The sequence below is a fragment of the Musa acuminata genome, chromosome BXJ3-11 (assembly GCF_036884655.1).
Source record: "Musa acuminata AAA Group cultivar baxijiao chromosome BXJ3-11, Cavendish_Baxijiao_AAA, whole genome shotgun sequence".
NCBI classification, from domain to species: domain Eukaryota; kingdom Viridiplantae; phylum Streptophyta; class Magnoliopsida; order Zingiberales; family Musaceae; genus Musa; species Musa acuminata.
Window position 1 is genome coordinate 30,320,295 of NC_088359.1, and position 26,899 is coordinate 30,347,193.

Genomic DNA, 26,899 nt, shown 5'->3' on the forward strand with positions numbered 1-26,899 from the left:
ATCTCAGGACGATGTGCCATCATCCAATCCAACTGTCACAGAAATGGCTGGTTTAGTGACGCTGTTAAATTTGCAGAAAGGGATAGCTCAACAAGTCACAGCACCCAACCAGACTCAAACAAACGAATATTACTGCCTGATATCATTGATCACGAACAAGTGTTCTTTTAAATCTCAAACCATAGTTGGGAGTTATTAGACTCGACGACGACGACGACAACAACAACAAGCATCCATTACCAACTATTTGGATTCAGTAAATTGGAACCTCAATCATGTCTAGTGAAGCCACGATCCACATTGTCATACTAAGCAGTCTCTTGAGTGAGCAACGATCCATCGGGCGCCGCCGGAACGATTTGTTGCTGGAGGGCTGGATTAGAAGGAAATAATCCACATTGTGCTGTGTGCGCCATCAGTTGATCCAACAGCACCAGAGCTACCATGGCTTCTACCATCGGAACGGCTGAAGAACATCAAATAAGTCCTCGATGTGAATGTTCAATTGGAGCAAACCAGATGAAGGGATGGATTGGAAATGAAATCAGACCTCGAGGGACTACACAGGGATCGTTGCGGCCTCTTGCTATAAGCTCAGTTTCGTGTCGGTCTCTAGTTACTGTATTCTGCTTTTTCTGATGAAATGGACAAATCATAATAAGATGCATAATACAACAACTAAGAAACAAATGTATATAAAAGTACTTCAACGATGAGCCTACACTAAGGGGTTTCACTGTTGCATTGTGTTACTCCCACGACGGAGTACAAAATTTGCTTTCCACCAAGGATATGAGATGGTTATTGAAATGAAACCATTTATTCAGAAAAAAAAAAGTAAGATTTTGTTTCCATTTTAACATCACATAAGGGCTTAAAATCGTTAATTCAACAGAGATCAGAGAGGTGCATGGAATGTCATTTATACTAACAGACATACGTTGATTTAAAGCCAGCTTACCCCAATTGTAGATGTTGGTTTAAAAGCTATTCTCATATATATGGTTTCACCATTGGATATCCCTCCCTGTAAAGAGGAATCGTTATATTTCAGAAAGCCAGAGTATTTGCAAGGTCAAACTCCATAAAAATGTAATAATTAACACAAAGACAGACAGACCTGTATACCGCCCGATCGATTTGTTCTTGTTCGCACATTGCCAAGCTCATCCATGTAGAACTCATCATTATGCTCACTTCCAGTCAAAAAAGTACCTAAAAGGTAGTTTTGAGCCAATAACAGAGAGAAAACAATCAAAAGATCAGATGCTTACAATGGAAATGCTGATGAAGATATCGATGGTGTTAGTAGAGCATCAGACAAGATAATGCCGGTCCACACTCCATGATTACTTACCTGCAAATCCGCTGCCAAACTCAAATCCCTTTGTTGCAGGCAGAGACAACATAGCTTTTGCCAAATCAGCCTCCAGTTTATCAAAGACAGGACACCCAAGTCCCTGATAGATATCAGTGGATGAGTTTGAGAATAAGCTCAGAAAATATAAGAAAACACATCCAGCAATTAAGTTTTCCAATTAATCCAAGTCACAAAGGACAGAATACTTCAAATCACAGGTGAAATAATTACACGTGGAACATTTCTTGCAATGCAAGTCACGATGCCACCAACAGATTCTCCTTTAACTCGCACAGCATCAATGGCCTCAATCATCTTCTGAGCATATTCTGGATCCGGGCATCTGACTATATTACTCTCAATCTGGTAATTTTTCAGCAGAAATGCAGTCATTTAACCATAATACTACAGGGAAAAAAAGAGGAATAATATTTTGAAGAATTGATCGACATTATACCTCATCAAGGGTCACCGTCTCATTATCAACAACCCCTTCAGGAAGCACAACTTTATGAACTTGAGAAACATATGCTAGGATCTGTGGGAAAGGAACAAAAGTGATGTTAAAATCAAATAGACGTATAACCATTATGCAACCACCGAAGCATTACATAATTTCTAGCCGACAACCACTGCAGGTGGAAGCATTGAAACCAGTTAATTAGCATGTTCATATAACCATGTTAGATGACCATATTATGCTTGAACAGATTAGATACGGGAAACAATGGTGGGATGTACAAGGACAGTGACATAGAACTTCAGATCTGCACATCAGACTTAGAATCATTCATGATAAGGTAATTGCAATTGCTTGCCGTTCACAGTACCCAACAAATTGCAGAAGCCTGAAGTGCACCTTATGCACTTTTATCTGCAAACTTAATATCATAAAATATTTTAATAGTTTACACCAACAAAGAACTGGTTACTTCTAACCGTATTATGGATATTCAGAACACACACACTACAAATCATACTGTCCAAAAACCATGCCTACTCTATCCTGGCCAGTATTCCAGAGCACAATAAACAGAGGATGATCAACTTTCAAGCAGCATTAACTGATATATGGGGTAAAGGGCAGAGAAATCCAGATAACTAAAATCTCCAATTCAAGAATAAGATATAAAAGCAAGTGTGAGATCAACGCATCATAAGTGTATGATAGGTTACCTACAGCATAAGTTCAACTTCAGAATTTACGAAAAAACATGTGAAAATAAGACAACACATAAACCCACCTCAGTTCCAGCATACATTTTAAGAATCTTCTTTGCAAGAGCTCCAGCAGCAACTCTACCGATGGTTTCTCTTGCTGATGATCTGCCACCTCCCTATAGTTCCATTTCAGTAAACATCAATTGTGGATATTTCAAGATTATCATGATAAATATCAACGAAAATAGACATTTCATGAGTATAAAACATATACTACAGAGTACAGACTGGACCCTAAGACTATTTTAAGATACGATAGCAACAAGAAGGAACATCTGTTACCTGTATCGCTCTCAGACCATATTTAAAGTCATATGTTGCGTCTGCATGAGAAGGCCTATATGCAATTGACATTTCACTATAGTCCTGCAAAAATCAAACATGAGATTATTATAAACCAAAAGAAGGTAAATATATAAACATAGCTTCCGACCTCAGGAGGGGAATCATGCTAAGTTAGATTTGACTTTTATTTGATGGCTTTTTTATTAAAACCATGAAGCAACAGTACTAGATGAAACTTTCAGGTGTTGACTGAACTGTTTTGTATCTGAATGAATACAATAGTCTTACTGTCACAGCAAGAACTCACATGTCCTCTTTGATCTGCATTTGGTACAAAAACACAAATTGAAGTTCCAGTTGTCGTTCCTACAATAAAAAAAAAATTCTTACATCAGCAAACTAGAGCATGCTAATTCATAGGGTTACGTTATATGATAGCAGAACAACAAAAGGAAAGATTAAAAAAAAAAAACAAGAGAAAACCGTGTGACCTACCTTCAAATAGTCCCGAGAGAATTCGACATGTATCAGTTTCCTTCCTTTGTGTGGTTATCCTGCTCTGACCTGGTCTCCTGGAGGTCAAACATAAATGTTAAACTAAATCACACCCGGTCAAATGAAGTGAAAACAAAATACACGGAAAGGACAGAGTAAGTGCCAGTAAAGCTCAAAACCTTCTGTCAAGTTCAAATTGCAAATCCTCTTCAGAAAGAGGAATTCTAGGGGGGCATCCACTAATAATACAACCAACACCACCTCCATGAGATTCTCCATAGGTTGCGACTTCAAAGTGCTTTCCAAATTTATCTCCACCTGCCCGCACCTCTATCCTTTTGAAAATCGACTTTCCAATTAGAGTTTAGAACATCAGTAATTAAATATAGAATATAGCCATCTTTAAATAAGTTAACAAATGAGATTTTGAATGCCCATTTCCAAGGAACGACAAACAACAATCCTGGTAGGAAAACTACATAGCATGTGCAATCAAATCTAACACGCTATGTTAAATGGACAATATATATGATACAAGCATTTAGAAGGTGGTAACGGATGCATACATCAATAATAAATACGGCAGCAGCTATGGTCAGCAACAGAAAGTATTAGGTGGTGGAAAGAATGGAATCTGCTCCGTCGCATAAGCTTCCCCAACTTCTTTAATTATACTCTAATTTTGATATCCGAATATACAATCAACCCCACACCCTTCTTTATCTAATGCAAGAAATGTTTGCGATAAGCTCAAGATGCAGTGCCTATGATGAGCATATTCCCAACATCAAGCTGAGGAAAGAAAAAGGGGAAATGCCTCTAACAGAATTTTAGCCTCAAAAACACATGATCGACCGATCGGCCATCAAATTCACAAAGACTGGCACTCAAGAAGCAAAGATCTCTCTTTTTCCCTTTCACAAAGACAGCAAGATACTATGATCATCATCAACGTAAGGAAACCATAGGAAGACAGGTAAGGGGTGGGAGGAGGAAAAAAGATCACCGAGCCTTCGAGGAGCAGGGGAAATCCGCCGCCGGATGGAGATCTGGTTGACGGTGGAGGGCAGCCGGAAGGCGAGGCCGGACAAGCCGCCGGTTCTCGATCCCCCGAGGAAGGGTTTCGAAGAAGGCAAGGAAGACGAAGCCGCAGACGCCATCAATGGACCTGCTTCTCTCTACCTTCCCTCCACCTGCTGCGAGCTCGGGGCGTATAAGCTATATATCAGGGAAGAGAAACCGACCGAGGGCCCGCCGTTCACCCACCAACCCCTAGCCGCCGTGGAAGAAGGGGCCCACAGCCTTGGTTCTTTTCCTCGAGCCACGAATCCTCCCGAACCGAACCATAATTAATCAGATCGTTCGGTCCGAAGAACAAGGGCTGAATCTACCACGTGAGTCACGTGAAGGGGCGAGGACCCGCCGTATCGACCATGCGGTCGGATAAGTGTTTTTTCCCTGTACAAGCCGATGCAGGGCACACCAGCATTGAGCAGCCTCGAATATAAGAAAACAGTGGGACCCATCCATCATGCTTATTGCCGACGCGCGCATCTCCTCGTTTTCGTGTTTACCTGTTCGGGCGGAGGCAGGGACCATGGCCCTTCTCCGGCGCCGACCCCGGACCAAGGCTTGGCTCTGTCACCGTGTCGTGCGAACCTTACGTTCAAGAACAATAAAAAAACGTGGATCACGTGTCACTAACAGACGGGCATAAGCGTGATGTACACTCACCACAGCTACCATTTATTTATGCGTGGGAATATGGGGGGGGGCGATGAATCCTTCCTCGGCACGTGAATCGATGCTTTCGTCTAAATTGGCGGAGCCAACGTGAAGTGAAGAGATGAATGGGCTGGTAACAATGATACACTAGTGATGCATGGTGATGATCAAATTAGCTAGTAGAATGATACACCAGTCTCAAAGTCCATCGACGACAGATGATCGAGTTAGCGAGTAGAACAGCGTGTAAGATGTTGGTTGATACATGGTGATGCTCAAAGGACTTGTCAATGTCTTCATCGCTCACTTCAACTTACATTAGTCCGGTATTCGATTGCTTGGTTAGGACGTTGGTGTTCAAAGATGATGGCAGGAGAGATAAAAAATGAGAGAATTCTGCTGCTGCTGCTACTGCTGCTTCTGCTTCGAAAACAAAAGTAGGCTTGCTTCGACAGCTACAGGTTATGTATGAATCATCCGTCAGTCAAGCAACTACCGACGACTTCCCTTAAAATCACTCGATGTCTCTTTTAAAATTGCTAACCAAAATCTACCAAAAACATATCACTTTCTACCCAAAAGTCCTCAATCTTAAATTGCACACGTAATAAACCATCAGTGTCAGATGAAAAATAATAAAAGTAGGAAATTTTAATATATAAAACCGAGCGAGCAATTTAATCTGACTTGGTGTAAATATCAGAAACAACACATTCCATTGCACTTGAATGAATCCACATGATTATCCAATTGATCAACCATGCGAGCTTCAAAAGTTAAAAAGCCTAATTGCATTACCATATCCACCAACAAACTTCTGACGATATTAATATGAACCCTTGTTGAAGATAAGAACAACTCTCAAACTAATTCTTTAGATTCTTCTTTGGAATCAAGCCGCTTCATCCAATTTCCTTAGAAATGGTGCATATCTATCTATAGAAAAGGTCCCTACATGTTATATTTCAATTCTAACAAGGTACTCCTGGTTTGTAAGCTCTCCATCTTATTAAAGCACTCACGAGTCTTAACATTGTTTTCATAGGGTATACTCTAGCACTGGATTAACACCTAAGCAGTGAAAAAAAATCCAGACACCAATAATATGCTCACCCATACCACCACATTTTCAAAGTAAATACAAATCCTCATGCACAGGAATATCGAATATATTACCTAGAAAATGTCAAATATATTTATGTGATCAGTTGGAATTATGTGTTGTACTTTGATCACACTCATCAGCAGATCATTTTGACCAAAAAACTTGATAATATTTATTATGTCAGAAAGTGTACTAGTTCTAAATATAAACAAACACATAATAAAAGATGAGATGGTATTGTCATTAGTAAAGACAATCAGAGAAAGACTGAAAAGAAGAATAAGAATAATGATACGGTCAATCGATCACAAAAGAGTTATCATTACACCTTCAATATGAAGAAGAATTCAGAAAAGTAACTGAGATGCCTAAGAAAGTCAAAAGTAATTAGCATTGAGAAACTTGCTGCTGAAATTTAGATAGATAAACATGTTAACCGAGCAGAAGGGGCAACACTATCGCTGACTTTTTTACTGCTTCAAGAAAATTTATACAACAGGATATCGTCAAAGAGGATTTGATCAAAGTGTTAAACTCTCATATAATAGTAAACCACAATATATACCAATTATTTGGTATAGCCAAAGAGATATTTTCCCCACAATAAACCCTGGGTTGGGTGAGAGACAAATCAAATGTTGGTCAAGTGGGTAAGACCATATTATGGATGGCTTAAACTAAAAATGGATGGACGGGCTTGATCTCACACTGATATGGAAAACTAGGAATGATATGAGGGCCACTCAGACTAAAATAGAGAGCTATATGGTGTGTCCTATAAGGCCATTGCTTATGATTTAAGATACAATAAACCCTGCAAGTGACAAGTCTGAAGGGTTAGGTGAGAGATAGGGCAAATATTGATTGGGTGGGTACGACTCTCTTCTGGATGGCTTAAACTAAACATAGTGGGGCTTATTCTCACATTGAAAGCGATCAAGTTGTAAGGCATTTAATCAGAAACTCTAATGATCAAGGAGTAAGCCATTTAATCAGAAACTCTGATGGTCAAGGGGTAAGCCATTCAATCAGAAACTCTAATAGCTGAGGAGTAAGGCATTTAATCAGAAACTCTAATGGTCAAGGAGTAAGGCATTCAATCAGAAACTCTAATGGTCAAGGAGTAAGGCATTTAATCAGAAACTCTAACGGTCAAGGAGTAAGGCATTTAATCAGAAACTCTAATGGTTGAGGAGTAAGGCATTTAATCAGAAACTCTAATGGTGATTGTTTAATCTTTGGTGGCAAATATGTGCCAGAGAGCTAATGGTGATTGTTTAATCAATGGTAGCAAATATGTGCCAAAGAGCAACAATAAACACTGTGAAGCAATTGATATGGGGGAAGGTCTCCAAGTTGCTATTGCGGAAATGATTTCTAAGCTGCATGCAAAGAGTGATCCGGCTTATGTTGTAAGAGTAGTCAATCACATGAAATTATAACGTGATAACAAATAAATGTGTATAAAGACATTTTTGACCTGATAAGAATATTTTATATAATCAACTTATCTCATGTACATTGAGAGGCAAACAAAGTGAACAACAATATTTTTGAGATTATAGATGTAAAGGGATTGTCTTCTCTCTCATCACAGGAGGATTTTGTTATAGGACTTTGTATCAACATAGTTCTAATTTTTGAGAAAAATAATATAGTTTGAATTCTAAAAATTAAAACTATGGTAATTCAAATATCTATAACAAAATACTCCCCTTACTTCAGAATAGACAATCAGAAAGAGCTTTAAGTATCAATCTGTGCCACAAAAAATGGACTTAAAAGTCATAACAAAGCTGACCATCCAGTTGATCGCATATACATGAGAAAAATTGGTTCTATCAAACATTCTCATTAGATTAAAAATATCTTTGTACATATTGATTTGTTATAGCTGCATCACTATCGACCTGCAGCTTATAAATCACCTCGTAAAGATCTTCCTGCATAACATTTACTTCACAATCCTGACATTGTCCTTTGGCATATACTTGCCACAGAGATTAAACTATCACCATTAGAGTGTTTGATTAAAAGCTATCCCTTCGGTGTGTTCGGTATGAGATCAAGCCTCAATTATCTTTAATTTAAGTCATCAAGAATAGGATCTCATCCACCTAGCCAAAATTTGACCTATCTCACCCAACTCTTCAAACTTGTGGAATCACAATGGTCTTATAGAACAGACCATTTAGCTTTGTTTTTGTCTACGTACCACTTATATCATCATTAGATTTCCATATTAATCATAATCCATTAGCAATCAAGGCTATCAGACTCAAAGCATTTCAATGATAACTCTCTTATGATTGATGAACCATATCATTATTCATATTTTCTTTTTGATCTTTCTCTTATTGTCTTTGCTAATAACAATACCATCTTTTGTCGAGTGTTTCTGTATATATAAAGTTAATACATCTTATAGGGTAATAGATGTTATCGAGGTTCTTGATCAAAATGGTTTGATCATGGTACTTGAAGATTATAGTATGCCTATGGAAAAACAATTATAATAGACCTTAAAAAAGAAGAATGATATAACTTGTTTCAGTAGGCATTCACTGAAAAATAATAATAATTTATCACAAAGCATTAAATTTATTAAACACTTCACCACCAAGAAATCACAAAAGGATTATGATCAGCATAAGACATTCTAAATCAATTTGCTGGTAACCAGTCAGATATATCACAATCTGTAGATAGATGTCACAATTTGTTCTAAAATGATTCAGGTTATTAATGTTTCTATGGTAATAACGATCAAGAAGCAAACCATCAAGATTCGGCTGAGGTGGACTCGTCATCTTTGTGCTTCAGCACGCCGGAGTCCACAAGAATCGGCACCTCGGCGGCGAGCCACGGCGCGAGGCCCAGGCAAAGGGCATGCGCAATTCCAAACCTAGGACTGTGAATCAACAAATAGATCATTCACGAAGCCAAAAGAAATAGGAGGTACCGATGAATCGCGATCAGGAGGGAGAAGAAGGGAGGGTAAATCAAGTTCTTTACCAGTTCTTGGCCCAAAGGGGCTTGAAGTGAACAGTGAGGCAGATCTTGCCTCCCCTGTACATCTTGTGGGTCTTGCCGTCGAGCTGGGGGAGCTCGATCTCGGGAGCGGTGGCGGGGTATGTGACGGGGATGTCGAACTGGAGAGCGAACTCGTAGCGGCGGAGGTTGTGGACGTACCAGCAGGTGCCGGACCAGCGGGTGCCCTCGGGGTTGGCGGCCGAGATGCGGAACCAGTCGTTGTCGTGGGACTTGTTCATGGTGGTGTAGGCGATCAGGGCGCGGTACTCCTCCTTCAGCCGCTGCGTCCACGCCGCCCCGTCTCGCGGGCCCGCCCGCGTCGACAGCAGCGGGATCTGCGTCAAAGCCGACTTCGTGCTCGGATCCCAGCCCTCCATCTCCTCCCTCCTCCTCCTCCTCCCCCCTTCCCCTTCTTCGCCTCTCTCTCTCTCTCGATCAAGATCAAGAAAATTTATAGGGTTTGGACGAGATGAAGTCGCTTCGGGAGAGGAATGTCGGAGCCGACGGCGTCGAGCGTTGATAATACGCGACCCAGCACCCTCGTGCAACGCACGTGATCCTATTTATAAGCGTTCGTGGGATAGGACTATATATATATATATATATATGTATTAAAAAGACAAAATCGAAAAATAAAATTAAAATTTTGGCTTTAAAACATCTAAAAATTATAAAATAATTTAAATACATTTCAACATGAATTTTAGTTAGTATATATATTAAATATTATTTTAAAAAAATGAGGACTTGTGTTATAAATTTCGTATTTTTTTCAAAATATTTTCTAATTTTTATATCGTTTAACAAAATTTAAAATTTATTTTTGTATTATCGTATCTTTGTGTAGACATACTGAAGGCGTTATTATTCATCATTCAACATTGACACATTCCACATTTGTGTTATTATTATTCATCATTCAACAATTACATATTCCACATTTGTTTTCCTATCAAACGCCTTACTATTCATCATTCATCATTCAAATTTGAACGCCTGCAGAAACGTCTACTCTAAGTCAGAATACTAACCATAGAATCAATGCTAAGATAGCTTCTTGTGAATGCAATCACTCTTCTATGATGTGCCTCTTCAGCAAATGTTATTTACGCCTAGTACACATTGGGGGGACCTGTAGAAAACCCAGGATGGTCCTCTCAAAGAATAACGAATACAAATTAAATGCACTGTTAATGGCGGCACCATTAGCAGATGCCCTGCTGTGAAGCAGAATGGCTCCCTTCAACTTCAAAGCTCGGTACTGCAGCGGTCTGTCTCCTCCCTGAATCACCTAACTGCACAGGTAAGATGATGTGTTTGTAAAAATGAAAGTTAAAGCAACCCATAGAAAATGAGCATATTGTTCACTTCTTTTCACTCATCATATAACATGTTTGCTATAGTAGATCGATCGATCACCACCATTCCTGCAAACCTTGAAAAGAACCTAATTTTCGATACTGTTGCTTTTTTTTTTTTTTTTTTCAGAACTCTGGAACACTTTGAGAAATTAAGATACCAATATGTGCTTGAATCTGTTTAAATTGTTTCATTTTACTTTTGAGATCATTATAAATGGGCAAACAAATAAAGGACAAGCCTAGTTATCGATGTTATATATTGGTATAAACATAAATGTCAAAACATTATCATATGTATATCTTGTTTAATAATTTAAAATAATTGATATCCAACTAAGTAAATGAAATTATTACCGTCATGGCACAGATCTTGTGGGCATTTTAAAAAAGACAAATATTGGATGAACAGTGATTTAGGACCCAATACCTTCAGAAACAACACAATAGTCATAAAACAAAGAATAAATGAGTTGAATAACCAAAAAATTAAAGAGTCAAGACAAAGGTAGGTACCTTTGAAAAAATATAATTCCTATTTCAAAGGAATGATAGCATCAAGATTCTTTGAGGTTTGCCATCCCCTAGGATAAACACGATTTTTAGCTTCCAAATGCATACGCCAATTCATAATCCTCGAGCAATCATCAGGTAACCCTTCCATTTGGTGTTCATCCTCGACTATGTGTTCAATAAATCCTGTATCCTGCAGACATTATGAATTTAAAGCTCTGTATCACCGAAAAAATGGATTTGGTAAATGGCAAATAGTATGCAATAGTGGAGGAGAAATAACAACTAATCTAACCAAAGTAGGAGACTATGTTGAAAATAAACTCCGATAAGAACTAGGATTAGCTTCTTTGACTTTGGTTTTACCACGACCATTATGTGAAATCTTTAATGGTTCAAAACAGGGTTGCTTACTTATGAATTATAACCACTAAAATGTAAGAACACTTAAACCTTTCAATATATATCACAGTACTGTAGAAAAGGATGGAAGTTTACCTACCAACAGAAGCTAAATAAGATAGACGGCCTAAACAGGCTGAAAGGTTGCAAAAGCTGGATCTTTGATGCTAGGATTTCATATAAAAATAGCTTAAAAATTTTCAACTCAACAGAAGCCACAAGAAAAAAAAAATGTATTTATTTAGCAAGTAAAAAACCACATGTGAAAAATGAAAGAAAAGACGTACCACAAAACCTTCTGACACAGTGTCCAGAAGCTCAATGGCATCTTTTGGGTACATCCACCTCTTAGGATTCCATAGTACAGTGCTGTTGAATGCAAAACCTGACATATCAACATGAAATCTCCGGAGATTGTTGCCCTTTTCGTTCGTGTGCCATCCAATCACTCGACCTCCACTGCATACTGGGCCTTCGAGAATTGCCTTATTTTTGCTTTGAGAAAGCATTGCCACAGGCCAAGTGCCAAATCTCCTACAGGCACAAATATAAACCTTTGTTCAGGCAGAAGTAATTCATGTAGTTAGAAACGAAGGCTAATTTAGTAGCGGATTGATGAGTAGTAACTTCAAAGCAAACAAATGAAGCTCTCCACCATTGACAGGAAACATACGATGATATATCAAACTTCCCCACTTGTATGATCTACAGAACAAGTGATTCAACCCCAAGAAATTAACAGACATAGAGAACAGGTTTACTGCAAAGCAACGATGACCGATAACTACAACCATTAAGTTTAGGATCCACCTGTACTGTTATTTTTGGATAAGCAAAGCAATTGTGCCGAAATGTAAAGTATTTGAAGGGTTCAGCACTTGCCCATAATAGTCAATTGTTGTTTTCTGTTAAAAATGCATGTACTTTGAGCATTGGAATCGCAAGAAACATTTGGTTCTTACAGTAGGCAATAATTTGTCTACCTCAGAAAATAATAAGGCAATTATGAATTCGGCAACATGTTACATCTGGTAACATTTCCTCCTTCTTGCCATGTAAGAAAAATGATCTTTTTAGCCCAATTTGATTATGGGGCTTCATCCTCGATAAGCAAGTGCAAATTCGACTAGCTTACTAGGGTTAGTAAAAGTTTGGGGCAATTACTGAGCACTGCATCTAATTCATCATGTCATAACATTGAAGGCGGCATCTGGAAAGAACTAGAATTACTATTATGGCAGATTACGCTGGAAGAACAATGAAACAGCTTTGTTAGGATTGAGTACCTGATCCGTCTCAATCGCTCGAAGAGGTCGAGGGAGTACACGTTGTCGTCGTCAGCAAAGTACACGATGCCGTCCAGGCGATGGTGCCTGATGTGCTTGAGCGCGGTGTGGCGCTGGCGGACGTCTCTGTGGAGGCTGACGCTAGTGTTCTTGCGGCAGACGAGGTGCCTGTACATGACGCCGGACCTCATGAGGATGTCGGCGGTCTCGAGGGTGGCCGTCTTCGTCTCGACGACAATCCAGAGGAGAGGCGGGGGAACGAGCTTCAGCGTGTGGGCAAGGCGGTTCAAGTGGTACCCCTGGGAGGCCCTGTTGTACGTGGGGGTCACGATGATCAACAGCTTGCTGAAAGGATCCACGGGCTCCTCAGCGGCGGTGGCGTTCGCGGAGCGGACGGGGTCGAAGAAGAAGCCATGGGGCGGCGCGATGCCGCCGGCGTCGTCGAGGTCGGGGAAGGAGAAGAGGCCCCAGAAGAAGCCAACGAGGAAGGCGAAGAGGAGGGCGCGGAGGAAGGACCGGCGCCAGGGGCCTCTACGGGCGGGCAAGCCGCCGAGGAGGCATCGTAGGCCATGGAGCAGAGAGGGGGAGGATTGCGCAGGCCGGCCGAGCAACGACTGGCCCTTCGGGGGGCGATCACGGACGGCGGCAAAGGGGGCGCGGCGGATCGAAGCCATCGTGGCTGCTCCCCCTGCTGCTACTTCTATTCCCCCGCACGGAATCGAAGGGACTGCGGCCGCGGCGGAGGAGAGGAGAAGGCATCAAGAGAACACCGATCGGAGCATGATCGGGTAGGTGGGGCCGCGGGGGTGGGGGGGGAAGGAGGGCGGGCGTAGACAGGATATGACGTCGCTGTTGGAGAAGGACTTCTTACGCACCGAGTGGGAATCGGTCGCCGCCGTGTTGGTTTGCCCAGCGAAGACGACGCACCAAAGCTAAGCAGCCACCATTCTTCCGCTTCGGTTTCATTAACTTCCGCCTATAAGCGTTACCCAAACGGATACCGCCAATAGGAATGGAGAACGGAGGAATGGAATGCGGACGCGTGTCCAAGACAAGCTGTCTTGGCGGGCCCGCAACGGTGTCGCCTCCGCTTGGACGATGCTTGTATTTTAGTTTATGCACATGGAGACATATCATTAAGGATCAGAATTAAGGAGACATCCGCCGATGAGCGACATGTATTTTGTATGGTTATTTACTCATTGGGTTGGGAGGCACAAATAAATAAATAAATAAATAATATATATATATATATATATTAGAAGTAGGCGTTACTATTTATAAATTACTCTTCTTATTATTATTTATAATATTTTAAAAAATAAATAATAAAAAAAATTTATTTATTTGGAACTAAATATTTGTATATAATATGAAAATTCGAAGAACTACAAGCGAATAATCCATTACAACAATGAGCTGTCGTCGAAGGAGGCCACATCTAGGTTGAAATCAACTGCTGCAAGGACATGACAGGCCAACCTATGCTGCCCTCGCTTAATTGCTTCCCGGAACAAGCAGTTCGTTCCAGACAAGTAATGGTACACCGATCCGAAAGCAAGTAGCGATCTCGGATTACCTCTTCTTCCTCGTTGCTTCCGAGACTTTGAGCATCATCGGCGCAAAAGTGTAGGACGGCTCGGGCAGAGAGATGTTCGCAGGTAAAACCAGAGAGAAAGCTTCGTCTCTCTTCCTTCCTTCCTTCCTCGGATTTGTTGCTGCAGGCCTTTGGGCGCATCGTTATTGCGATGTAAACTGGACTCGATTGACATAGAAACTGGACTCTGGTAAATCCTTTACATGGGAGCTTTGTGTTCTTGACATGTTTGAGCGTCGCTGTCTCGGAATCGAGGTTGGAAAATATGGTTCAACAACCATCGAGATCCCAGTGATCTCTTCTTCTTTTACGTGTTTGATACAGTCTCGGGTGATGATGCGATCGAGGAGTCGACCTCATCCAACATGTCAATCGTGATGGGGATTGATTAGCTACGAGACCAAATAACACGGTGGAACGACAAGACTCCGTCAAAATCGTGCCGTATTATTATTAGTACTTATTACTGAATTAATAATACCATAAAATATTTCTTATTTTTTTAGATTAATTATGAATAGAAAAGAACACAACGAAAAAAAGAAAGATTATCAAGCTATTTAAAATATATTTTATCTTCTAAAAAAAGACAAAATATATTTTTATTTTTAATTAATATTTTCTTATATATGAGATTAATAAATTGAGTTATTTTCTCATATGATATACGATTGATATGAAATCATATTTATGAGATATGAGATCTCTCATCATCTTGAACCAATATTATAATTATTGAAAGTGTTGACTGGCTTAATTGATAAAAACCTTACAGTTTATCACCTTCGCCCTTTATCATTTACGAAAGAAATATTATAATTATCTGATTTTTTTTTCTTATTATTTGTTCTCTTATCGTTCCTCTGCGTCAGCTTGCGTCTTAATCACACTCGTGGAATTATAGAATTGGAATACAGCAAGCTTAAGCTTGTCGACTCATGCAAAACAAAAGGCGGTTTCAACCACCACCACCGCCACCGCCGCCTCCCAATAAAAGAGCTGCTGATGTCTCTTTCATGTGATATCATAATACCACGGACAACTTGCTATTTCCTTGTCGGCAGTATTAGAAGTTTCCTTCCAACGTAAATGGCCAATGTGTCTAACCATCACAAAAAGGGCATCACGAGTAGGTGGTGCTTCCATGACCTGAGTGCGCCATGAGGCCATCCCCCACTTCTGTGCTTTTAGTTGGTAGAGACAACGCAGGTTGCTCAGCTTTCTAATCTCACTGATTGAGCTAACGTACGAGTCCGGTCCAGCCTGCTTTAGACATGATGGATCATGTTGAGCAATAAGAATCAAACACCATGACCGCAAAGATGCTGTTGCAAGCTAATAAGCAATGAACAGATTGTTCATAGAGTGTGCATAGTTAACAAGTCAAGTGATCGAAATTACCCGAGCGACATGTAGAACAAACCTTCTCAACGATGCGTCAGGTTCATCGTATACCTGCACTATTGTCTGTGAACTATGGTTAGAGGTAAAACTGGTAATCACAAAAAAATAATAGCTTAACACATGGAGGGAAATTTCATACTGCAATCTGCTCAATTGAACCCTCAGTGATTTGAATGTTCTTTTGGACTCTTGATTCAATAAGCAACACATGTACCGTACAGCAATTCAAGAGGAATGCAATTTTCATTTTAAGCAAAAAAAATTGCAGTGCACCATCTATACAAAGGCTGGAAAAAAAGGGAAAAAAATCGTCGAGCAAAAGTTACCATGTATAACTTTCTCCTGACTCCGCTGATAAAGATTGCGGGTCAGTCCGCCAATTCCTCCTCTTATATCTGTACCTTCAAGAGCATGTAGCTTTGTTATATCATACATTACTGATTGATGAAGAATGTATGCTTAGTCTTTCTTGTGGTAGCTTTTCAAGTTCAATCGAACTACCATTCAGGTTGTCGCCCCCACTAATGCTGCTTTCTGCCTTTCGGAGATCACCCAAAGCTCGCCTTGCATATACTGTGAAGGCAATTGTGATTGCAATGGCGATGACAAAGGATATGATGTTGTAAACTATCTCCACCGGTGTCATGGTATAATTCCCATATTTCATATTTGCCAGTGTGCGTATCAACCGTCCGCTGCACCAAAAGAAAAGCAGGAAAAGAAGGTTTAGTATTTAGCCGTAATTCTCCAAGTAGTCATAAACCTTATGAGGAGGATAAACAAATGATTCTGTGGAAACGGAAAACATAAAGCCAATGTCAAGATGATGGTATATTAGGACTAATCGAAATTAGGCATAAGGTACTGATCATTAGATGTTTCACATCCTCAACCCTTTAAAGTATAACTAAAATTCATTATCGTTTTGAATCAGAGGTTAAGCAAATACTCAATCTATCTGCAAGAAGAACAAAAAGGAGGACAAATATGAGGCATCATGATGATTTGTCATGACTCCTATGGTTGTTTGTTTGACATCATAACCATATTACCAGGCAGGCAGATTTACTAACCTATAAATATAGATGAAAGCTTCAGGTATCATTCCAGCGATAGAGCCAATGAGATAAGGACCAAATTTTATACATGTCACTACTACTGCATAGTTGAAGATTGTGTATGGAAATGGTGAAATTCTAAACAGCGCAACAACTCGAAATTGATGAAACCAGCTTCCCTCCCCAGCCAGCCTAAGTATAGCAGTCTGCTGAGGCCATTTATTCAACCATTCCTGTCACAATTAATCAAAAAAAAAGAAAAAGTCACAAAGAAATAAAGATTCACCAAGGGTTGGTCTTCACGGATAAAAGTGGACATTCAGTTCAGAGGTCTTACATGTATCCGTTCACGAAACAGTAAGCCAATAAAATAAGGCAACACCATGCCTATGGTAGTTCCTACCATAATTATAAGAAATCCAAGACCATATCCAAATATCATTCCTGCCAGCCACATGGATGGTCCAGAAGGAATTAACAAAACTGGGAACAAAGCTAAGGATCCAATGAGTACCAAAGCAAGAACAGGCCGCCCAAAAGCAGTTGCTTCCCACTCCATAATTGGCAGGAGAACCTGCAGAGTAGTTCAATTGATCATTGAATTGTCAATATGAATGAAGTTATCACTTTTTCTCCAGTTTCTAAAGATATAATACCATGTAGAGCATGCATGTATGTCAAAATAGTCGATTGGCAATGACATAAGATCATATTTGAGTTGATATCCATCCCTTAAACAAGTAACTTTTGAATTCTTTTAAGAAGCAGAACCAAAATATTTTGGTACACAAGTTGAGATAATTGCAGTATCAGAGCTAATGTGACAACTAATATGTCCAGGGAGCAAACACTGATGAGGTGGAGCCACCAATATTTGTCCCTGAAAAGACTGATATGGATTTGTATGAAAGAGATTAGCACCCTCGGTAATCTCACATCAGATGTGAACTATAACAAGGTGGTAAACAGATACCTATGCTCATCGAAATAGCAATTTATGGGTATACTTATTTGTGGGCAAAGCTAATGTTATGTTAGGCTTGGATTGTCCAGTTGAGATCAAGCTACAAACATTACTCTACTGCAAAAAAAAGGGCATATGACACAGCAAAGCATGCCACCAAGCAACCAATTACAAGATGAAATATGTGTGACCAAAGAACTTTCTAGTCCAAAGTGGAACATCAAATACATCAACAAATAAAGAGTTACCGAGCAAATTTAGGAATAAACTTTTCAAGACCTGGCCAACAACTCATGATAAACATGTACAAAGATTGCCATATTGTGGCACAGGGGTGTGTTGATACCTACTGGGCATGATATGATTCCATGCTATGTGAATCATCATGTATGTTGGTCAGTAATTTGTCCTAGCCATATGTTGGCACTTGACATGATGCCAACAATGTGTTTTTGGCAAAATATGTTTCAGCTTGTGCTGACACATGCCTGACATGCATGACAGTCCTCATGTTTGTATATCTAATTGTGGCTTGCATAAGATTTTCTACAGAAATAGCATGAGATATGCACAGAAAAAAGATCTGCTCACAGCAATTGCAAGAACAACAAAATTAGTAACCTACACTTGTATTCAGAAGACTAGAACGTATAGCAGAACAAATAATATAGCTGAAGATAATTGATATTACCTTCTCAAAAGCAAACGGTAGTCCCCATTTGACGAAGACGAAACTAAGTACCACCAACAGAAAGCAGAAAAAGAGAATTTTCATCCACCAGATGTACGATCTCGAAGTAGCTTTTTCAACTACCTGTTGAGGGTCAAAATTGGATATTCTTGATTCACTTGGCAACACCAGTCTTGCGTGCTCATCTTCCATTGTCTGTAGCTCGGAAGTCTCAACATTCTTCCCTGACATCTCAGATGAACTTGACATCTTCCGTGGAATTCCACAGAATCTTTTAGACAAAGCAGAAGCACCAGAAGAAAGTTAAATTACCCTGACATGTGCACATATAACATGATGCAAAGAATGACTAGGATACAGTTTGTACAACAACAATAGCAAGTTGATTGGTTACATCTTCCACAACTGTTTATGCTTTTCTGAGACTTCAACATAGATTTGATCCTTGTGCTAGCAAAGGAAATATGGCAAGTATTATTTTCATGAAAACTACCATAAACAACACACAGAAATGCATTTGTATGGTCATGCAACATAATTATAACTCAACTAGTGAGCATAAGAATACAGGAAAGGAGTCAAACACTGCAGTGGCAAAAGATATAGTACTTCCACCTCAAAAAATCCTTATTAAAGAGTCAAAGCCAAGCATGTTAAAACTTAAGAAGAAAGATTTATCTTCAATTTGTTAATTCAATATGCCAAAAGTCAAGTCTAGAAAAAATGTGCATGATCCAAAATATTCAAAGTAATCTAAAAGACTAAGGAAACAATAAAGTAGAACACCTTCTTCTTTACTGTATGAAGAAGACAGGCATGAAGAAGACGATAAAGTAGAACATCATTACTGCCACAACCTTTATTCACCCTGCTCAAGAATTCATAGGGGATAGCAGATCACAACCAATAGTTTACAAAAAAGAGTAGCAGGTAAAAAAACCACTGCAACAAAAGGAAGGCAAAGGCAAATAATTAAGGTATACTCTCAAAGATTATGCTAGTGTCAGACAGTAGACCCAGTTCACTCATTCTGCAAACAAAAACTAAATGACTTGTGACCTATGTTTTAACAATGACTAGGCAGAACTCAAATCATACATGATTGAATTTGTAAGAACCCAGCTATAGCATGATAATTTGAGTAAGTAAGATAAAGAAGATATGGTCTATGCCAAAAAGGAATTCCACCATCACATAAGTAGTTTCAGGCAAATGGATAAAAGATTTGAAAGTCTAAGTATGTTACACTATATTAATGTACAATCGTTTTCGCCTTAAAAAGACTTTTATAAAGACTTTCCATTAGCCAGATTTTAATCAGATTCAACAAGCATTTACCAATTCATTCTACTACAGGTGTGTTTCCATCCATATACATATTTAAAAGTCACCTCCGTATGGACAGATTAGCTATTTTAGTCAATTTATCGGGTTGGTTTTAGTAATTTCGTGATCTAGAACTGGTGGACTCTCTGCCTCCCTCATCTTCTTGAGTCACTGGATCGCTATGGTTACCCTCAGAGAAAACCGACCAGCATTCCATGTCATCTTCTTCTTTATTTTGTCTTGTATCCCAACTTTTCTCTCTCCCAAGTAAATGACAAGCCAAAATTCCCAAGAACTCTTCCTCCGAGTCATCCACCAAATGGAAAAGAACAGCTAGTACCTTTTCCATTCCAGATCTCATACACATCCGTATTCCAACATTTTCACAAATAATCACTGTCATTAATAATCTTTTCTAGCTTATCTCACAATATCTAGATGTCATTTGCTAGTAAACTACAAGAAGATAAAGGGTTTTACCTCTGTTCCAGCATAATCTTTTCGGAACTAAACTACACCAACTAAGAAGGTCATAACACATGAGCATGAGACATGAAACCAATGTTGGATACTCGAGGCAATCTGTTGTATACACTGCTAACCAAACAGCAGGAGCTTGCAACCCTCTAAATCAATTTCGATCCATGAACAAGCTAAAAAATTTATGAACTACATGCTTAGATTCCTGAACTCTGGGCTTCATTCAATGCCGTCAATAGTAACAACACTTAGTCCAATGGATTATACCCCCACATCGGTACGAAACCTAAATCATACCAACACCAAGTTAGTCCTGTGCCCGATTGCTATTACGAAGCATTGATATGCATCATCGTCTAACTTCGTAGATGATAAGACTTGCTGTTACCAAAGAAAGTAACATCCTCTTGGCTCTTTAACTTTCCGTGACCCATTTTCTCAATCTCCTACCAAGAACAGCGTGCGATTGGACCACCAAAGAATCCATATCATAAAAGGAGGAGGACTACATACACAGGCGGAATCGAGACCGGGGCATCACTCTTTGCTGCTTAGATCCGTTCCCTAACTTTAATCCAGAGACAATATCTAGGTCACGGAACAACAAAAGGAAAGAGAGAGCGAAAATCCCAGACATCTTACCTCGTACAAGTTCTTCACGAAGGGAAGGGCGTCGAGCCCTCGAGCAGAAGAGCGATCGAGGATCTGCAGGGAAAGGGGAGGAGACGGCGGAGAGGGAGGGGAAAGGAATAGAAGCGGCTTGCGCTTGGTGGTTGCCCTTTCTTTCCTTTTGCTTTATTGGGGCAAAGAGATGCAGGGTTGAGGGTAAGGATTCAATTCGAAGGAAGCTCCAACAAGGCGACCACCTGCCGCTGCCGCTGCTGCTGTTTGATTGCTTGGTCGAAAGCACGCGGAAATGGGACACGCGCGACACGAGATACTCACAAGAGGCGCCCTCAATTTTCATGGGTGACGTCACCTTCTCATAACACACGGCGAAACCCATGCGCCGGATCACCTATGATAACTATCAAGGGTGATTCAGCCAGTCCCGTTTCGGCGCCCGCGTCCTTTGGTAGTCAAAGTCAAATTGCGGCTGTCTTCCTCCGCAAACTTTGTCAACGGCAGCAGAGCCACGGCTGCAGTTTCTAGAAGATGTCGATGCAGTTCGCGATTGCGTACAAGAACGATACTCGTCGTCTCTACGAAGTCATACGCTGCTCACGCTTATCTACATGCCATTGGAGAAGGCAAGCAGAACGCCGAGCCCTGCAAACCCTGCATATGAAACAAAAAGCAGAGTGAGTCTCATGGCGGGGAGTGTCCGGCAAGTGCTGCTTGATCACCAATACCGACGATGTGGTCGAGAACCCGGACGATGCCAGATGCCCCAACTCCGGGCAACCACCGTTCAGAACCAGGATGAGCTTAGTGACGAAGGTGGTGAAGAGAGCCATGAGAACCAGGATGGCGAGCGGCTCCTCGTCGAGCACCTGTCGATTAATGCAGTCGCATGTCGCGCCCAAAAACCAAGTGTAGTGCGGCCATTAGTAGGAGAGAGCGCGGCGGGAAAGTTTTGCGTACCTTGCGGTCCTTGCCGATGTTGAGGACGATGATCTCGACGAGCCACTTGGTGTTCACGAGGAAGGCCAGCGTGAAGGCCTCCCTCGGAGGGACCTTCACAATGAACAAGCGGGTGCAAATGAAGAGGACAAGGAGAGCCCAGGGTTTAGGCAAGCGACCTCGTGATGGCGATCACCAGGCAGATATGGACGATGGCCAGCAGCAACGCGCAGTCCAGCGAGTTGTCGGCCTGCCACGACCCGTTCGACGTCGCCTTCATCGGCGCCGGGCACGTCCCCGCCGCTGGCGAAGCAGTCTCTCTTTCTTTATCTCCTTCCCTCTGCCGCGCTACCTGTTGGCCCAACACGAGCCCACACAAAGAAGAAGAAGAACAGTCAGTGTTAGAACTATCACCACAACGCCATATGCAATAACAAAAGGGAGATTTCATCTCCAAGCTTATGGGAATATTCTGTTAATACCTTAAAATATTATTTCCAATTAATCCAACAATAAAAATCACTCGTTAGAGTAATCGAGGTGAATGACTTTATAGTAAAGACTTATATCCCGTTTTACTGGCCTAAGCACTGATGATTTTTTTTCTCTTAACATAAATCAAATTATCATAAAATATTATATTATTTTATTTAAATTATTAATTTTTTTTGTGTAGTATGATTAAGGAAATAATTAAGATTGATTTTCTTAACCACATGGAGAGCTAATTTCCTAATAAGTGATTTAAATTATTAATTTTCTTATCAATAAATTAAATTATTAATTATTTGTTTATGAGTGATGTTATTTTTAAAAGGTAAATAATTTAAATTTTATTTTTGTATGTGAACCATAAGAAATAAATATTATGATTCTATCTTTATACATAAAAATAAAATAAAAATTAAATTATTACTTACCTTTTGATGAGAGAGCATCTGATATTCGGAGGATTAAGAAGAAGATTCCTTCAGAAAATTAGAATCCTTTATTATTTTCTTGCTAGTTTGCATTCATATTTTAATATCTATGATATTATAATTATTATAATTTATATGATGCATAATAATATTTTAATTTTAAAAATTTTAATGAATAAATAAAGATCATTGAATTATGATGTTAGAATTATTATTTAATTTAATGATAGTTTTGATTTATTTAATAAGATGTATTTATGTTTCAAGGAATTATATGTCAATTTTTATTATCTAATTAGTTTTGAATTTATAATCATGAATCTAAATTACATAATTCATGAAAAAAATATTAATTATTATTTTATAATATATTTAAAATATTTTCAAAGAATAAATTTTAATTTAATAAGAATGATTAAATTAGGGTATAACCTAAGTTAAGTTGATTGGCTAGTTTAGCCCGTGTGGCTAGATATGGTCTAGCTCATATGGTGAGAAATAACCTAGCTCCTATAACCAAGTATGACTTACCTTATGTTACTTGGTATAACCTAGCCCTATGTGCCAAAGTATGATCCAACCTATATGACTAGATACGACTATGTATATATAGTCAAGCATAACCTATGTGATATGGAACAACTTAGCCCATATAGTTAAGCTTAGCCTAACCCATGTAGCTAAGTATGATGCTACTCATGTAACTAAGTATGACTCAACCTATAAGTCAAACATGACCTAGTTTAGTGGTAAGACTCAGCTCAACTTATGAGTGAGGCTCATCCTAGCTCGCAAAGCTAAGCCCACCCAACTATGCGATTGGATATAGATGCATCATTACCTCTCTATCCAACCAGTTGTACCTCAACCTAATTTACTACTTGGGATAGGCACGTGCGATGCACGTGACCTATCCAATACTTAGGTGGATCGATTCGATCTAGACTTGTTAGTTGATTTAAGCTTGTTAGTTGACTAAATTAGATAAGTTTGATCTGTTTAAACAGGTTTACAATGATTTCAAATCAACATGATCAATTTAAGCATAGTTAACCTAATTAAAATCAATCAAATCTAAATTAGACATACTTAGATTATTCCATATTGACTCTACAAGGTAGTTCCGTTAGTTTAATAATTGGATTAAGTTTATTCAAGTCAATTAAATTATTTTAATTAGGATTTCAGTTGATTAATGAATATCGAGAGATTGATGTCTCATGTCTTTATGATTTTATGATTTGTTGAACTTAAAAAAAATTATCACCGATTGATATACTCCAACAAGTTATACATCAAGCATGATCCCTCATCATACTTTATCATACTACTTATTAGATAGATGCATGTATAAATAAATATAAGAACATAAATGAATGATCATAGTTAATTATGTACCCGCTGGTGATTTTCTTTGGGGATTAACGAATTCTCTGATATAATGGTTAAACGGTTCCTCAATCAATTGTTACGAGAAATATATCCCTACTTGGATGGGTAAGAGATACCACTCCATCCGTTGTTGGTAACATGGATTAATACCTCTTTATTCACTATTGAGAGAGTACACCATCGGGTACGATATACGTATTTGTTATTTAACTATTATATATACTATCGAGATATGTTGCATATGATTGATGCATGATTTTATTTATGATATAAAAATTATCATCATTTAATATTAAATTATTAATATATATATTAATATTAAATATTATTTTTTTGATTTTTCAGAAGTTCTTATTAGTATGTGTGGTTGTTGATGTATTTTTATCATATATTAATTTTCAAAGTAATATATTATTTTATAATAGATATGAGGCTTGCCTCAGAAAAACTTTTTTGTGGCTCTACTGGGAACATGTGATTTTTTTAGTTAAAAAATATTTAGTATGGTAAACACAGTAGTTTGAATTCAAAGATTAAAAAAAAAGTTTTTTTTTTATAAATTATGAACTATTAAATGATAATTTATTTATTTGTATAAATTTGAGATGTGACACACAATGTCTCAATCTTCTTCGTGTAGATCGATTATGGAACAAGTTTTCAAATCCCCCCTCAGTTACCGAGCGAATTCTCAAACCATCTTTTTGTTCACATCAGATTTTTTTTATACATGATGAAGGAGGACTAGAATCGGGTTCGATTATGTCAGACATCACTACCATTTATTTTCCCATCACATACATTTTGTTCTTCTCTCTAATAAGGAATGTGGTCAATGTCTTCGACCGAGACTTCGTTACTAAAGCAAGTCAATTAGGGAGTGACAATGTCAATTAAGCAGATCTATCACGTCAATTTAGGTTTAGCAACAAAGGCATTCATCAACCTATTCGAATGATAACGTTAACATTTTTGGTGAAAATTATGAATATATATGTATATATATATATATATATATATATATATATATATATATATATATATAGTTAATTAATTGCATTCAAAATTGGCATTTAATATGCAATAGAGGAGGAGGGCATTGAGAGCTGAAGCTCTATTCTTATGGTGCCAAAACAGTAGACTATACTTGAGAGAGAGAGAGAGAGAGAGAGAGCACATATATAGAGTCGATTATACTTATAGACAAAGCAAAGACACAAACATAGAATCCAATTGAAGGTTGGTGGACACAGTAAAACCACTCGTTCCTTCACAGAGAAGATGACAGCCTTCAACCATGGAAGTAGAGAAGAGGTCGAACAGCGCGATCTTCTAAAACCGGATGGAGGACGCGTAGGTGTCGCCGAACTTCCAAGTCGCCGGCGCGACATCGTAGGCGGTCTTGACCTTGCCGTCGCTGGTCTGCACCCGGAAGGAGAGGCTCTGACCAGTGAGGTACGCGTTGCTCTGCCAGTTCATGCCCCAGTTCCTGCTCATGGCCATCCACTGCGTGTCGGACCCCTTGATCCAGGCGCCGGAGACCACGCCGCTCCCTCCCACGTTGGCGATCAGCACCAGCTCGAAGTAGTTCTTCCCGTTGATGGTGAACCTGATGCCTCCGCTCCTCTGACACTTGACCCTGCCAAGTCCACACCGCACGATTAACCCGTGAGACTGAGTTCCTGAGAGCTCCGATCCTCGAGGGGTTGGTTCACGGACGTGGAATCACCTGCGGTAGTAGACGGGAACGATGCCGCCCCGGTAGACGGCGATGGTCTCCCAGGCTGGCTGAGACATGTCGAAGTGCTGCCGCGGCGGGTTGCACCACCCGCCGTTGTCGCTGGGAAGGTCGTAGTTGGGCGGGCAGTAGTTGGTGGCGGTGACGGTGATGTGCGTCCCCTTCTTGCACCACGGCGACTTCCTCGAGTCGCACACGATCTGGAAGCACGCGCCGCAGGCGGCGCCGTTGTTGAACAGCGCCGTGCTCAGTGCCGTGTTCTTGATGCCGTACCCGTCGCTGTACAAGTTCTGATACCCACACGCTCCACCTGCATCCATGGAACACCCACCTTAGAGCGCAGACCAAACTCCCAAGCATCAAACGTCGTGTGTGAGTCACCCACCCATAGTGCCGGAAGCATCACCCCCTCCATAGAAGGTTGCCGAGGCAGGAATCCAATCATCTCCCAGAGCTCTGAACTCAGAGGCAAACCACGCGAGGAACAGCAGCAGTAGTGCAGCCTTCTCCATCTCTACTTGCTCGAAGAAGACAACTCCTCGGTGCTGTGAAGATTGATGCATACCATCCCACCTCCCTCATTCCTATATATAGTGCCGAATCTGAGCTCTTCTTCTTCGACCCTGACGGCGTGTTGGGCGTTTAGTCTACGTTGACTTCACGCAACTATAAGACCTGCGCGCTGGAACAAATTATTACCAGTTGGTGAAGCTTAATCAAAGCTATATACAAGCAAGCTTCGTACAAAAATCTACAGCCTGGTGCCGGCTACACTTGGCCACCTTTTGCGCCGCCTCCACCCGAAGACGGAAACGGTGTACGTAACCGTACATTCTACCTTATGAAGCATAGAGAAACGGAACCATAAGTAACTTAATCAAGTCAACCAAGTGTTGTGCTCTGTCTAGTATTCTTTTCGTCGTTAGTTTCTGAGGGTTTGCGAGCACATGGCTCCCGTACATCATGGACGCAGACGGATGGTA

The 26,899-nt window shown here is 39.9% G+C and overlaps 5 protein-coding genes across 11 annotated transcripts; all 5 read right to left on the reverse strand.

Annotated features, from left to right (window-relative positions):
- Positions 1-114: 114 nt before the first annotated feature.
- LOC103972170 (chorismate synthase, chloroplastic) lies at positions 115-4,691 on the reverse strand. The gene is made up of 13 exons (XM_009386392.3): positions 4,368-4,691; positions 3,541-3,691; positions 3,362-3,438; positions 3,174-3,232; positions 2,864-2,947; positions 2,605-2,697; positions 1,818-1,898; positions 1,592-1,723; positions 1,358-1,460; positions 1,121-1,215; positions 962-1,027; positions 551-635; positions 115-466 (listed from the first exon to the last, which is right to left on the reverse strand). Exons 1-13 carry the CDS (start codon positions 4,519-4,521, stop codon positions 309-311), a joined length of 1,338 nt encoding a protein of 445 aa, XP_009384667.2. The 5' UTR covers positions 4,522-4,691; the 3' UTR covers positions 115-308.
- Positions 4,692-5,234: 543 nt separating this feature from the next.
- LOC103972171 (ubiquitin-fold modifier-conjugating enzyme 1) lies at positions 5,235-9,698 on the reverse strand. Its single transcript, XM_065175425.1, has 3 exons — positions 9,207-9,698; positions 8,971-9,102; positions 5,235-5,541 (listed from the first exon to the last, which is right to left on the reverse strand). Exons 1-2 carry the CDS (start codon positions 9,599-9,601, stop codon positions 8,973-8,975), a joined length of 525 nt encoding a protein of 174 aa, XP_065031497.1. The 5' UTR covers positions 9,602-9,698; the 3' UTR covers positions 5,235-5,541; positions 8,971-8,972.
- A 415-nt stretch (positions 9,699-10,113) lies between these two features.
- LOC135653140 (probable beta-1,4-xylosyltransferase IRX9H) lies at positions 10,114-13,701 on the reverse strand. The gene is made up of 4 exons (XM_065174684.1): positions 12,784-13,701; positions 11,785-12,031; positions 11,099-11,288; positions 10,114-10,519 (listed from the first exon to the last, which is right to left on the reverse strand). Exons 1-3 carry the CDS (start codon positions 13,455-13,457, stop codon positions 11,118-11,120), a joined length of 1,092 nt encoding a protein of 363 aa, XP_065030756.1. The 5' UTR covers positions 13,458-13,701; the 3' UTR covers positions 10,114-10,519; positions 11,099-11,117.
- A 1,552-nt stretch (positions 13,702-15,253) lies between these two features.
- LOC135584857 (uncharacterized) lies at positions 15,254-21,214 on the reverse strand. Of its 7 annotated transcripts, none has more exons than XM_065174679.1 (9): positions 20,946-21,214; positions 18,892-18,947; positions 18,498-18,768; positions 17,180-17,416; positions 16,858-17,075; positions 16,286-16,479; positions 16,111-16,179; positions 15,782-15,840; positions 15,254-15,646 (listed from the first exon to the last, which is right to left on the reverse strand). In XM_065174679.1, exons 3-9 carry the CDS (start codon positions 18,744-18,746, stop codon positions 15,395-15,397), a joined length of 1,278 nt encoding a protein of 425 aa, XP_065030751.1. In that variant the 5' UTR covers positions 18,747-18,768; positions 18,892-18,947; positions 20,946-21,214; the 3' UTR covers positions 15,254-15,394. The 7 variants fall into 7 exon arrangements, with proteins under 7 accessions (XP_065030751.1, XP_065030749.1, XP_065030750.1 ...); XM_065174677.1 differs by lacking the exon at positions 18,892-18,947 and adding an exon at positions 19,284-19,365; XM_065174678.1 differs by lacking the exon at positions 18,892-18,947 and having other exon boundaries at positions 18,498-18,810.
- Positions 21,215-25,391: 4,177 nt separating this feature from the next.
- On the reverse strand, positions 25,392-26,485 carry LOC103972174 (expansin-A8). The gene is made up of 3 exons (XM_009386403.3): positions 26,302-26,485; positions 25,908-26,226; positions 25,392-25,817 (listed from the first exon to the last, which is right to left on the reverse strand). The coding sequence occupies exons 1-3, from the start codon at positions 26,477-26,479 to the stop codon at positions 25,511-25,513; spliced, it is 804 nt and encodes a 267-aa protein (XP_009384678.2). The 5' UTR covers positions 26,480-26,485; the 3' UTR covers positions 25,392-25,510.
- Between the last annotated feature and the right edge of the window lie 414 nt (positions 26,486-26,899).

What these genes read in the sequence shown, in the direction of transcription:
- LOC103972170 (XM_009386392.3), bottom strand. Translation starts at nt 4,521, where the DNA reads ATGGCGTCTGCGGCTTCGTCTTCCTTGCCTTCTTCGAAACCCTTCCTC. An exon ending in AGACGGTGACCCTTGATGAG is followed by an intron (nt 1,724 to 1,817) that starts GTATAATGTCGA and finishes AAAAATTACCAG; the next exon opens with ATTGAGAGTAATATAGTCAG. An exon ending in AACCAACATCTACAATTGGG is followed by an intron (nt 636 to 961) that starts GTAAGCTGGCTT and finishes CCATTTCATCAG; the next exon opens with AAAAAGCAGAATACAGTAAC.
- LOC103972171 (XM_065175425.1), bottom strand. Translation starts at nt 9,601, where the DNA reads ATGGAGGGCTGGGATCCGAGCACGAAGTCGGCTTTGACGCAGATCCCG. An exon ending in CCCCTTTGGGCCAAGAACTG is followed by an intron (nt 9,103 to 9,206) that starts GTAAAGAACTTG and finishes GTTGATTCACAG; the next exon opens with TCCTAGGTTTGGAATTGCGC.
- LOC135653140 (XM_065174684.1), bottom strand. Translation starts at nt 13,457, where the DNA reads ATGGCTTCGATCCGCCGCGCCCCCTTTGCCGCCGTCCGTGATCGCCCC. An exon ending in GAGCGATTGAGACGGATCAG is followed by an intron (nt 12,032 to 12,783) that starts GTACTCAATCCT and finishes TTGTGCCTGTAG; the next exon opens with GAGATTTGGCACTTGGCCTG. An exon ending in CTGTGTCAGAAGGTTTTGTG is followed by an intron (nt 11,289 to 11,784) that starts GTACGTCTTTTC and finishes TAATGTCTGCAG; the next exon opens with GATACAGGATTTATTGAACA.
- LOC135584857 (XM_065174678.1), bottom strand. Translation starts at nt 18,746, where the DNA reads ATGTCAAGTTCATCTGAGATGTCAGGGAAGAATGTTGAGACTTCCGAG. An exon ending in TACCGTTTGCTTTTGAGAAG is followed by an intron (nt 17,417 to 18,497) that starts GTAATATCAATT and finishes ACTACTCTGCAG; the next exon opens with GTTCTCCTGCCAATTATGGA. An exon ending in TCAGGAGAAAGTTATACATG is followed by an intron (nt 15,841 to 16,110) that starts GTAACTTTTGCT and finishes CACAGACAATAG; the next exon opens with TGCAGGTATACGATGAACCT.
- LOC103972174 (XM_009386403.3), bottom strand. Translation starts at nt 26,479, where the DNA reads ATGCATCAATCTTCACAGCACCGAGGAGTTGTCTTCTTCGAGCAAGTA. An exon ending in TGATGCTTCCGGCACTATGG is followed by an intron (nt 26,227 to 26,301) that starts GTGGGTGACTCA and finishes CCATGGATGCAG; the next exon opens with GTGGAGCGTGTGGGTATCAG. An exon ending in GTTCCCGTCTACTACCGCAG is followed by an intron (nt 25,818 to 25,907) that starts GTGATTCCACGT and finishes TGGACTTGGCAG; the next exon opens with GGTCAAGTGTCAGAGGAGCG.